The 12,481-nt window shown below is 32.4% G+C and overlaps 2 protein-coding genes and 1 long non-coding RNA gene across 8 annotated transcripts; 2 read left to right on the top strand and 1 right to left on the bottom strand.

Moving 5' to 3' along the window:
• On the top strand, nt 1-1,859 carry LOC100787124 (dormancy-associated protein homolog 3). 6 transcript variants are annotated; one of them, XR_418637.3, is made up of 4 exons: nt 17-453; nt 1,154-1,254; nt 1,381-1,546; nt 1,661-1,859. XR_418637.3 is itself a non-coding variant. In XM_026126049.2 (2 exons), the coding sequence occupies exons 1-2, from the start codon at nt 204-206 to the stop codon at nt 1,383-1,385; spliced, it is 255 nt and encodes an 84-aa protein (XP_025981834.1). In that variant the 5' UTR covers nt 6-203; the 3' UTR covers nt 1,386-1,859. The 6 variants fall into 6 exon arrangements, 2 of the variants coding, with proteins under 2 accessions (XP_025981834.1, XP_025981833.1); XR_418638.4 differs by having other exon boundaries at nt 26-453; nt 1,154-1,235; XR_001385514.3 differs by having other exon boundaries at nt 1-453; nt 1,154-1,235; nt 1,381-1,859.
• A 402-nt stretch (nt 1,860-2,261) lies between these two features.
• On the bottom strand, nt 2,262-8,270 carry LOC100817769 (uncharacterized). Its single transcript, XR_005889113.1, has 4 exons — nt 7,897-8,270; nt 2,745-2,858; nt 2,527-2,647; nt 2,262-2,404 (listed from the first exon to the last, which is right to left on the bottom strand). It is a non-coding gene; the product is annotated as an uncharacterized lncRNA (long non-coding RNA).
• Nucleotides 5,883-7,763, top strand: LOC100782874 (trihelix transcription factor ASIL2). The gene is made up of 2 exons (XM_003547778.5): nt 5,883-6,218; nt 6,400-7,763. The coding sequence occupies exon 2, from the start codon at nt 6,418-6,420 to the stop codon at nt 7,528-7,530; it is 1,113 nt and encodes a 370-aa protein (XP_003547826.1). The 5' UTR covers nt 5,883-6,218; nt 6,400-6,417; the 3' UTR covers nt 7,531-7,763.
• Nucleotides 8,271-12,481: the final 4,211 nt, after the last annotated feature.

The raw sequence follows: 12,481 nt of genomic DNA, 5'->3' as shown, positions 1-12,481 counted from the left end.
TCATTATAAGTACCCTCACACTCTCGCCAAAAGCACAACAAAAAAAAAACCAAAAAAAAAAGTCTTAATTTGTTTCTTGTTCTTCTTCTTCTCTCTGTCGTTTGTTCTCTTGATCTTTGATCTCTGTGTTATATGTTGTAGCAAAAGAAGTAAACAACACACACATATATAAATATTTGTAAGATATATATATATATATATATATGATCATGGGTTTTCTTCACAAGCTTTGGGACGAAACGCTGGCGGGTCCGGCACCGGAAACGGGTCTGGGGAAGCTCCGAAAGTACAATTCGTTCTCCGGCGGAATCTCCGTCCGGTCAACGGTGGCGGAGGCAGTTCCGATAAGTCGCAGCATCACCATTGTTCGGTCCCAGTCTGGTTTCGGAAGCACCACCACCTCTGCTTCTTCTTCTCCTTCTGGATCTACCACCCCTCGCTCCCCCTTAACTCGTAACACTTCTCTCTGAATATTTTTGTTTCTTCTTGTTATGTATTATTAGGTTTTGTTTGCATGAGAGGATAGAAGACAAAGAAACTCAACCTTTAATTTTATGATAATTTTAAACGAAACACAAAACACAATCTTACATGTGTTATGTTGTGATATGGAAAATATTGATATTCTGTCTCATTCTGAAAAAGAAGGAGAGAAATAAAAAGAAGAAGAAGAAACAAAGACACTAGAAGATAGAGATATTATGGGACAGAAAGTGATCAATAGGAAATATGATAAAAAAAAAAAAAAGTGGAAGCCAAGAAGAAAATGAATGAAAAAGGTAAAGAAAAGAAAGACCATCGAAAAAATTATTTATAATAATAAAAATTAGAATTTTAAGTTATATCTTTATTTTCTTCTTATTGTTAGTACTGTGTTTGTGGAGAAGAAGTTTATGCATGACGAAGATATTTTTCTTAAAAACAAAACCTCACTCTGTTATTCTCTTTCCTGTTTCTCCTTTTCTTAATTATATATTAGATTACCATACATATTAATTTATGGTAATAAGAAATCGAATTTGACTAACAAAAGTTCAATTAAATCATCCAGAAATTAATGTAACTTTTTAAGAATTTACTTTTAGGAAAATAGTTATGATATCATCATACCATGTGTGACAATTTTTTAACCAAAGAACAAAATAATTTGCAGCGGAGGCACCAGGCGGTGATTTCAAGAAGTTCACGAGGAGAAAATCGTCAACAGTGGAGAGTGCCGATAATACATAATAGAAGTCCGACTATTTACGATTGGTTCTCTAATTTTTATTTTTATTTTTAATACTTACACCCTTTAAGATGACGCATATGCCCTTTGCATTTACATGCCCATTTTTTTTTGTGTCTAACTTGTTTTCATGTTTTATATATGGTTTGCAGGGTGATTATGAGTGCTTTGGATCGTTGTTGAGAGGGGAAATGAGATGTTTTGGCTTTGAAATTTGAATAGCATTCGGCAGAGACAGAGGGATTACGTTTAATTTCTGTACACACGGCAACACAGATTCCAAATTCCAAAAGGGAATCATCAATCATATCATAATATGTATGGCAACTTATTATAATGTATAGTATTATATAGTATATAGTATATAGTACATAGTACTATCATATTATGTAAATATGAGTACCTACCAATAAAATGGCTCGGATGATGCAGGGTCTTTTTTCAGCAGATTGAGCCAATGCTTCATGGGATTCTGCGGATGTAAAGGAGTAGAGACAGCTTCTGTATATTTGTATATATGGTTTTAACTTGTTTTTCGTTTTCTGAGTTTTTGGCTGTTGTAAATATGAATTCTGTACTCTGAAATCTCTATCAGTTGAAATCAATGAAGCTTGAAAGTAGTTATTATATATATGTTAATTTCTGCTTTTGTTAGTCCTCTGGTGCTTAGTGCTTTATGTTACTAACTTATAACATAACTATTTTGGATTAGGCTATTCTTCCATATTTTATCTTTTCATTTAGGACCTAAGTAAGTAATGTTTGATTTCATAAGAAATTTCAGCGAAATATCTTCATGCATACATAGTTGACACTCCAAAGTTTGAGCATGTATAAGCTATAAACTCAAAAAGATAATCGTTACATGAAAATTGATGGCCTCAAGCAATCAATCGATTCAATTCAAAAGACTAAAGAGCTAGCCATACTTTTATTCGAGGAAAGTAAATGATGTGACGACCCATTAGAAATTAAGCCATTCTATATCAATTTTTTTGTCAAAATCTAAAAAGGATAGTGATGAAAGCTATGATGTGAACGCAGCTTGGCTTAGGTTGAAGCAGTCTTCACCTTCTCAATCAGATCAGCAGCATCTTGAACGGTGGAGATGTTCTCAGCTCCACCCTCTCCAATGGAAATCTCAAATTTCTCTTCCAAAGCCATCATGATTTCAACCTGTTCAATTACAGGCATACCAAAACACATGACAACGCACTTTATGCATGGATTAATACTTAACTTTTATTTCATACAAGATACAACTATAAATTAAGTAGTGTTAGAATTTGAGGCCTCACGGTGTCAAGAGAATCAGCACCCAAAATCTGAAAATTTAGTTTGGGGAGTCACAGTGGCTTCATCAATAAAAAGCTGCTTCGCAATTGTGCTTTGTACAATTTTCAGAGTTTCTAGCTCAGCCTTCAGAAAATAAAAGGAACACATTAATTAATAAAAGAAGCCAACAAGAGACATAGGAAAGAAGTATTTAATATCATAAAATGGGTGAAATTATTACCGTGGAGCAAGAGATTATAGTGTCAATGCCACCAGAGAGTGCAAATGACGTTTTTGTTTCCCTTTTCAACTGGACTTTATTCACAAATTTCAGCTCACCAAACATAGAGCTTCCCTACATAAGGAAACAAATTATATGAACCACTTAAATTTTTTCTTTCCTACAAAACCACATATATCTTTCATGATCAATTCTAATTGAATTGGAATGGATCATTATGAGTGACAACTCTCCCTTCAAATGTTTTAGATATTTGTATATTAATTCAGAACTCGAACTTAACACAATTAATTAAACCAATGATGACTTGCACCTGCAAGATATATAGAAACTTGTTTTTGCTAAGTGTATTTGTCTTAACATTATGGATAGGTTCTTCATTTAGTGAGTGGTTGTTCTTCTGATCCCAGAATTGAAGGAGAGAGTAGCCAATGAAGTTGACGAAGTGGACAGAACAGAAGCCATGACTTATTTGGGAAAGCACTTAGCTAGAAAAATGTAACTCCTAAGAGGCAATAACTTTTTTGGCTATATTCTAATGCAGATGTTATATGGTTCATGCCATTGAGATTATATATAACGATTTAGCTCCAACAGCTAATAGCTTATGAGTTAGAATCGATGATTCCAAAGGAAAATTGTTTTGAGGAGCCATAAATTAGGCGGAGTGCACCAGAAAATGTGTCTTTTTACAGATGGGGTATTGATAATTGAATGAGCTTGGCCATAATGCTTTATATTATCACGCTAAATACTAAAAGGCCAAGACATTTCCTCTATTGGTGTCACTGGTGCATGCCGATCCTTCTAATTTGTCTGCTTTGGAACTGATAAACACAATGGTCAATCTCACAAGTCAATTCAAACTTGGTATTCCAATTGTCAGTAATTTACTTGAAATGACAAATTAGTATCTCGCATCATATTTAATCAGTCTCCTTCGTGATCTTATAGTTTTAAATAAATTTTAACCTATTAAAAAGAATGTATTCGAAGAAGTGTGCTAAAGAGTGTGTTTCTAACACTCCTTTTTTAATTTTAGGTTTTTATCATCCTAAAATCACAATAATCCAAATTAATTTTAGTCAAGTTTGATGAAATTATTTAAGGAAATAGAATTATCTTAAATTCTTAACACTTATTTTTTCCTTTACAAATGTTAACAACATTATCTTAGGTCCTTTGAATAATAAACAAATAATCAATTAACCAAGAATAATAAAAATAATTTAGTTAACTCTAATTAGAGTTTAATCACTATCCACTGAAAAAGTTATTTTATATTGTCATCTAATTATAAATCAACAATGGTATGATTATAGTAACTATTGTAAAAGTCAATAAATTTATCATACATGATAACTTATGATTTGATGATAATGTAAAATGATTTTATACTATTATTGCATAGCCTTTCTCTTTTAATAATATCATAAATTTAAATTTATTTTTTAAAAAAATGATCATATAAAATAATAGCTATATTTAACACACTAGTGCATAAAAAAAAGAATAAATAGTCAATTTAATCCATAAATTTATATCTCTATCATTTTAGTCTACAAATTTTTAGGATTTCATATAAGTTCATGAAATTAACTCTCTTATCTCATTTAATTTTGGTCCCAGTCCAAGAACTCAAGGGATAATAATAACATCAGTTTAGGAGTCAAAATAAGAAAAATTGGTTAATTTCAGGATTTATTCAAGTTTTTCTTAATTACAGATATTAAAATAATAATAAGATAAAAATTTATGGACTAAATTGACTATTTACTTAAAAAAAATTAACAGTACGCTATTAATTCAAGGAACAATTTTTCATCACAAATATAACTTATATATGGTTAACATTGAAGACACTTGATGAGAAATGAGTGTCTTTTTAATAGATTTTACAGTTAATTAAAAGAATAAGATTAAACTAGTACATAATTAAATGAATCTATTTTCCTATAAGTAAGAAATAAAAATTACATATATCTCGTTGTTTCTTATATAAAGGACAGAAGCTAGTATATTACTTGAAACAAACTTTATTGTTAGTTTAAATTTGTTAAAATTTATAATTTTTAATATATTTTAATTAATAACAAAACATATATTCCAAAATATATGTTAGAAGTTAGAGCGTATGTTACTACTTACTAATATTTCTCTATTTCCATTCACAAAACTTAAAATTTAATCTTCTTTTAAGAAAAAATAGCTCTTAACTCACCTCTCTACTTTCTTTTGATGTATAATAATTAATTTTTGTCGAGAAAATTAATTCTTGTTGATACCTTATTTAAAGGAATGTCCACTAACTTTGTATTAGTATATGTGTGTAACTTTGTGTTTTATCTTAAAAACAAGGTTTAATAAAAAAAAGAATAGAAGGAATAAAATATTTTTAAGAGCGTTATCAAATAAAAAATAATGAATGAATTAGTTTGTAGTTTAAAAGTATTGGTTGTGATATTATGTAATTAGTTTTTTCAATAATTTAAATTTACAATGGAAAATACTTATAATAATTGACTTATAAAATATTTTATGCTTTAAATTATTTTTTATCATAATTATTATGTATTTCAATATATTTTTTTGAGAGGATGTATTTCAATATTTATTTATTATTTATTTTTAAAAATAGAGAAAAGTAAAATAAATGTCAATAAAAATATTACTGAATTATTTTTAAGAACTAATAAGATAAGTTTTATCTTCATTCAATCATATAATTTTCTATAAAAAAAAAATTGAACAAAATCCAATTTCTCAAATTAACGTGCTTTATTACAAAATATATACAATGAACTTTAATTTTTTTTTTTTATAGAGTGAGATTTACTATACGAAGCTAAATTGATCAGCTCATTCCAGTATTCATTTGTCCATTTGGAATTTGGATGAATCCATAGCATTTTAATATATATTGCAAACATCACTCTACATACTTTTTTTTTTGTTTGTTGTTGAACACTCTATAGAGTCTACACCATAGTTAGGCTTACGATACAAGTTACTTAACGAGAAACAACTTGACGTCACGTCTCTAAACAACATTTCCTACGTCATCTTTCTTTCTCAAAACTCAAAAATAAAAATTCTAACTTTAATTAACAACTGCTATCAACATGATAAAAAGGTTCCATAATTAAGAATTTACGGGTCAACAAAATTTCAGAATTTTTGTTTTAAAAAGAAGAAGAATATGATTCCTAAAAAGGGAAACAATAGATGAAGAGGGTAAAATGGGTATATCGCCGGAGACCACGGAAGAAGGTTATAGTGTTGTGTTTATCGTCAAACTCGTGAACCAGGGACACCAGACAATAACAGAGAAGGTCCACCAACTGAGCCGGTGACGGAGTTTCACCACACTCCAATCACATTCCGCCACGTCACCCACCCTTCCTCTGCCCTCTCCCCACGTGTCGACGGTCACCGTCAACTCACCCTCTTCCGTCTAACGAAACCCCAAAAAAGGTTCCAAGACAATTTTCCCCGTAATTTGTTTTAAAAATAAAAACCAAAAAAACCAACAATGCGCGAAAAGGCGTCGATATATTCTCGCCGGCCAAAATTAAAATTAAAATTAAATTAAATAAAAACCCTAGCTTCGTTTCTCTCTCTCTCTCTAACTACTCTGTTTCTCTCTCTACGGTAGATCGGCGGCGAGGAGGATATGGACGACGACGACGAGATCCAGTCGCATCCTTCGCCGGCGAGCGGATCCCCTCCGTCGTCGCCGAGGTCGAACGGTCGGATAACGGTGACGGTCGCGGCTCCGGCGCCGCAGGCGCAGCCACCACCGCCGAATAGTCTGGCATTAGCGCTTCCGATTCAGCAGCCGGCGAAGGGGAACGGCGGAGGAGGAGGAGGAGGAGGAGGCGGTGGAGGGAGGGAGGATTGCTGGAGCGAAGGCGCGACGGCGGTGCTGATCGACGCGTGGGGAGAGAGGTATCTGGAACTGAGCAGAGGAAATCTGAAGCAGAAGCACTGGAAGGAGGTGGCGGAGATCGTGAGCGGACGAGAGGATTTCACGAAGGCGCCGAAGACAGATATCCAGTGCAAAAACCGGATCGACACCGTTAAGAAGAAGTACAAATCGGAGAAGGCGAAGATCGCCGCCGGTGCCACCAGCAAGTGGCCGTTCTACGACCGATTGGAACAATTAATTGGTCCTAGCGCCAAGATCCCCGGCGCCGGAAACAGTAATTCACAACCGCAGAAAGTTCCGTTAGGGATTCCGGTCGGTGTTCGCAGCAGCGCGAATCAGTTTCACCATCCTCACAAACAGCCACAGAGGCAGCAACCACAATCGGTTCCGTTGAAGAACCAGAAGATTCAGTTCCGGCGCCGCGGTCCTCCGGTGGATTCCGATTCGGAGGAGCGCGACGCGTCGTCGCCGGCGTCGAGCGACAGTTTTCCGCCGGAGAGCTTCGAGCGGAAGAGGCCGCGGTTGATGAGTTCTAACACCGCGAAAGGAAGCGGAGAAAGACGGAAGGCGAAGGGTTGGGGAAGCGCGGTGAGGGAACTGACTCAGGCGATTCTGAAATTCGGTGAGGCTTATGAACAAGCAGAGAGTTCGAAGCTGCAGCAGGTGGTGGAGATGGAGAAGCAGAGGATGAAGTTCGCGAAGGATTTGGAGTTGCAGAGAATGCAGTTTTTCTTGAAGACGCAGCTGGAGATTTCGCAGCTCAAGCTTGGAAGGAAAGGTGGTAACCCTAGCAACAATCTCAATGGCACCACCAACAATAACAACAACAATCATAACAATAATAGTGACAGTGAATGAATGTGTGAGAGTCAGGAAGGGATAACTAGGTTGAGGTAAAGTTTAGATTGGAATTGCATCAGCCTAATAGCCTTGTGGTGTATGTGTTTAGTTATTATTATTATTATTATTATTATCCCTTAATTGTTACAGTTAACTTAAGAGGGATTGCTATGCTGAACCCTAAAACAGAGAGGAAAAAATGCAGGAGTATTATGTGCTGAATAAGTGAATAATCTAATCTCTTTGAAGAAGATGCATCAGTTCAGTTGTCATGTGTAACACCATTCTAAATTATATCAGTATGGGGATCATGTCATCATTCATAGCTCTAGTTGGATATGCAACCTCATAAGTCACATGATAGCTTGAAGATGAATTCCTGACCTGTTTCTATTGTTCTCTGGAATTGGTACCACCGAATTAGAAATAGTGTTGTTTATCAGTATGTTGAGTCATGACTCATGAGTGATCACACCATCTCAAACTGCGCCTCTTTGAACAGAAAACGAACTGTCTCATCAAATGACTGCAAAGCAGATACTACCTTTTACGAGTAAATTTGATTATTTTAAATTGAGAGATGCACTTTCAATTGATTAGTCAATAATTGAGGCTACAGTAAAATACATGTAAATATGCAATAAATAACTGAAATTGTTAAAATATTTCATCTTTAAGTTAGAGTTAAAAAAAAATTGATATGAAAATTATGAATTAAAATAGAATATAAAAGTGTGAATCCCACTTATTTTATTTTTCATTTCATCTCTTGTCTACTCTATTTATTGCAAACAAACGAATTCTAAGAGTGATATGACAATTTCTATTTACAGTTTTTTATATAAAAAAGTTCAATCTTTTGGTAATATCATTTATTTTAACCTATGTTTTTTGTTTTTTCACTTCACATTTCTCCTATGAACATATTTTTTTTTGTAAAAATTGTTATAAAAAAATATTTTCCCATTTATTTGTGTGTGTGAAACTGTGTTACTCCTATACACAGTGCATTAAAGTGATCTTTGCCTAGGACATGACCTTAAATTCAACACAGCATTAAGAGAATACCTAACACTAAGTTGGGCTAATTTGGAACATTAAAGACTATTATTATGAAGGTTTTAATGACTAATTCTTGTAAGTTTAAACTCTTGGTCAATATTTGTTTGATGTCTATTAACACTATGCCAAAGGTCTTCTGCAGTAGGTGAAGTAAAAATAGAAGTAAAAAAATGTCTAAATGACTCGAATTTATCACATCTTCATGGTTTAATTAATTATATTATGCAAACTCATATTTAAAGCATTGGATTCTGGTGGATCCAAATGACATGTTTCTTGAAGTTTAATGTTTTTTTATTGTTATTTACTGAACAACATGTAGGCACTTATTTTTGTAGCTTTAAACTCTCATGTAGAATTTACAATAGCGCACGAGCATCTGTACCAAATAGACAGAGTTGTACTTCACACTTCTGACTTCGCAGTGCCTCTATATATTTAAGATTCATTTAATCTGGATCAATGATGAAGGTTACGTTTCTGCATGCTGGTTTGATCAAACAATTTAATTTGGTTAAGTTGTAGAAAAACCTTCAAATCTGAAATCCCTATCAATGATAAAAGTTTTAATACCTATTATGTACCAATAAAGTACATCTTCATAGCTATCCCCATACAAGGACAAATAACTAAAAACCACAAAACTAATAGTGATTTTCTTAGATTTTTTATATAATATTTATGATTAAATGATAGTGTAAATTTTTTATTTAATATATATACTATTTACTTTTGTTATATTATTCTTTGATCATAATTTGAATATGGTCTCAAAAATCATTTTATATTTTAAATGTCGATTTTTATGGCCCCAGTTACTATGTAAAATCATAATTTTACATGAGGAATAATACTGAGAACATTTAAAGAACTATACCTCAATTTCGTGTGATCAATTCAAATTAAAGTGTTGTCTTCTTGAAACATCTTGAAAACACTACCGCAAACCCAAAGCCTCGGGGGTTTAAAACACAAGGCTAAGGCGCTCAGCCCTTTTAGAATAGGTAGGTACGGTCCAGCTCATAAGTGTAATCTATAACGTGCTACAGTGTAATGACTAGGAGCTCCAAATAAAACATACAAATTTATTAATTGTATCACTAGTATTTTTATTGATTTTATCACTGCTACTAAAAATAAGATAAAACTTAAAGGTCAATATAAAGGTCGGTGAAAGTGAAGGGTTATTTTTTATAATTATAACAGTGAAATTGAAAGTTATTAAAGTGAATTTTTAATTTTAATTGAAAAATAGCATCACATAGACACTTACCCAGCAATTTTAATAAGATGAAACTAGGTGTAATACCTTGTGTGTTTGTGATTCTATTTTCTAATTAAAAATGAAGTTTTGCATAAGTTATGTTACGACCTCAATTCGACGGGTATTATTAAAAAATTTGTATTGAAGTATTTTCTATTTAGGTATTTAGTCGATCATTATAGCTTTGTCATTAGTGATTACCCAAACAATTACTTTTTATATGTAGTGCAAAGATAAAAAAAATCACAAGATACAAGAATGATCACTATCGTATCATTATCATAATTAGTATCATTTTAATTAGTTAAATAGTGAATATATATTATCATGAATACCACTTGTTGCCTCTGTTAAACAATTATGTCATTGTCATTTGGTCATCAATTTCATTGTAGTTATTATCCTAATCACTACTAAGGGTGAGTATATGGATTTAGGTTTACAGGCCGGTCTATTAAGCTCATAGATCGGGCAGATTACAAACATTTTTTTACAAATCCATATAATTATAAGTAATACTTGAATTTGGTCTATTAAGTATGCGGACTTAATGAATTCTATCCATGGGATTGTGGGTAGCCCATACAAGACAAAATAATTTTTAAAATAAAAATTATATAGAATAAGTACTTGAGTTAACACTTCAAATTTCAAAGCTCCCTCTTTCAAATCCTCACTCTGTCGCGCACTTCCTCTTTCCCAGTCTTCATTCTGATGTGTGTCTCCTTCCTCGACCCTCACTCTATCACACGATTTTTCTCTCAGTCCTCACTCTGTCACGAGGCACGTGACATCACTTTTTCTTCCTTGCCTTGCACGCGACCTCCTTACCCCGACTGACATCACGTTTCGCTTCCTTTATCCAAGCCAAACATCACACGGGAAGGTCACTTCCTCCTCCTTGGCTCATGCGCGCCGTCCCTCTCTAGGTGTCACACCTCTCTCTTATCACTATCTATTTGCTATGGCATTTTCTTTTCCATTTTACATATATTTCATAGGTATTTTTTTTTAATTTGTTACTTATATTTTCTTGTTCACTTGATTAAATATCTAATAGTAAAAAAAATTGAATGAAACAAGATAAAAATGAAATATGCTGAATTATAATGTAGAATAATAAAATTATTACTTTTTATTTAATTATTTTACGATGAAAAAAAAGTTTTATCCCATACTTTTAAATTAAGAGAAAGAGAAATAATGTATCAAATAAAACGCGATGGAATCAATTTCCTCTATTTTAAAAATTCAAATAATACGAGTTAGTATTATTTTGTTTTATTTTATTTTTTTACTAATCTAAACACAACCAAAATGACATGAATTAAAACATCATGTACGATTACAAATACAAAATGAATGTACAAACAACAGATCTGGAATAACTGATCACGAGTACAAACACACAAATTTTGTAGATTCATCCCAACACACATGCATCCTTTATTTCTTTTAAGAGAAATAATTGAGGAGAAAGGAAATAAGTAAAATAAGAAATATAGACCAAAACTTCACTGTTTATTTAAAAGAGAAGCAAGAAAAAGAGAATATTTTATGTAGGACTCACAGGAAAAACTCCTCCTAAATTGACATGAAATAAATATCTTTCCTTATTTCTATTTTTTTAGTCTCTTAAACAAAATTAAAATAAATGAGTAAATAATTATAATAATAATAATTTTGTTAATAAAAATAACCGAGTATATGATTTTCTTTTATAATTTTTTTAAAATTTTCCTTCACTCTTGTATGCATTTAAAGAGGCAGATATTTTTTCTTCTTATCCATCTAAGTAGCCTATATTTATATATATTATTGATATTTATCCTTTTTTATTTATTTTTGATAATTCATTCACTTCTAACTTGTAATGCTAATAATACATACAATGACATCTTATTGGTATACCCCTACATGATGGCGTCTAAGGTTTGTGATTTATGATTGCAGTGTACCCTTCAACTTCAACTTCAATCGTTGTTGGTATAAGATTTATGATTTTATGATTTGAATTTGCTGACAAAGATGAGTTGCATTGCATTGTGATTGGGGGGACAGATTCGTTTGCAAACCAAATCAATAAGACAGAAGGGCATTCCACTTCCTCTCCATCCATATAATCGGTTTTCAAAATAGAATAGAATTTTTCACATTTCACAACTCCATTTGCTATTTGTGGTAGTAATTCAACAAGCAACCATGTTACACACATCACCATTTTTCTTTATTGAAAATATTCTTCAGATGATGATAAGTGTTACTTAAGAAAAGTCTTTTTCGAAGTGATATATTTTAAAATTTAAATCTTAAAATATAAGTAAATTTACTTAGAATAGAGATCATTTTTACTATGACTAGCGCTTCAAACGCGCGTGGCCAAAACCCAGTTTTCCATTTCCATCAAGCAATATGTTACATTGTTACTTCTTCCCAAACTCAGAATTATGATTTCAGAATTTTATATCATCCTCTTCCCCTAACAATAGTGTAAAACACTTCAGGCATTATTTGAATTTTAAGAAATGATTACGTCACACTTAATGTGTGAACCGTGATTTACGTGCACGATTCATTATAATGAATATTAATAGAGCCTGCATTATTTGATAATTAGCAAGAGAAATGTGATGAGTTAATAAA

The sequence above is a fragment of the Glycine max genome, chromosome 16 (genome assembly GCF_000004515.6).
Source record: "Glycine max cultivar Williams 82 chromosome 16, Glycine_max_v4.0, whole genome shotgun sequence".
In the NCBI taxonomy this organism is placed as follows: Eukaryota; Viridiplantae; Streptophyta; class Magnoliopsida; order Fabales; family Fabaceae; genus Glycine; species Glycine max.
This window is presented reverse-complemented; position numbering and strand designations above follow the sequence as displayed.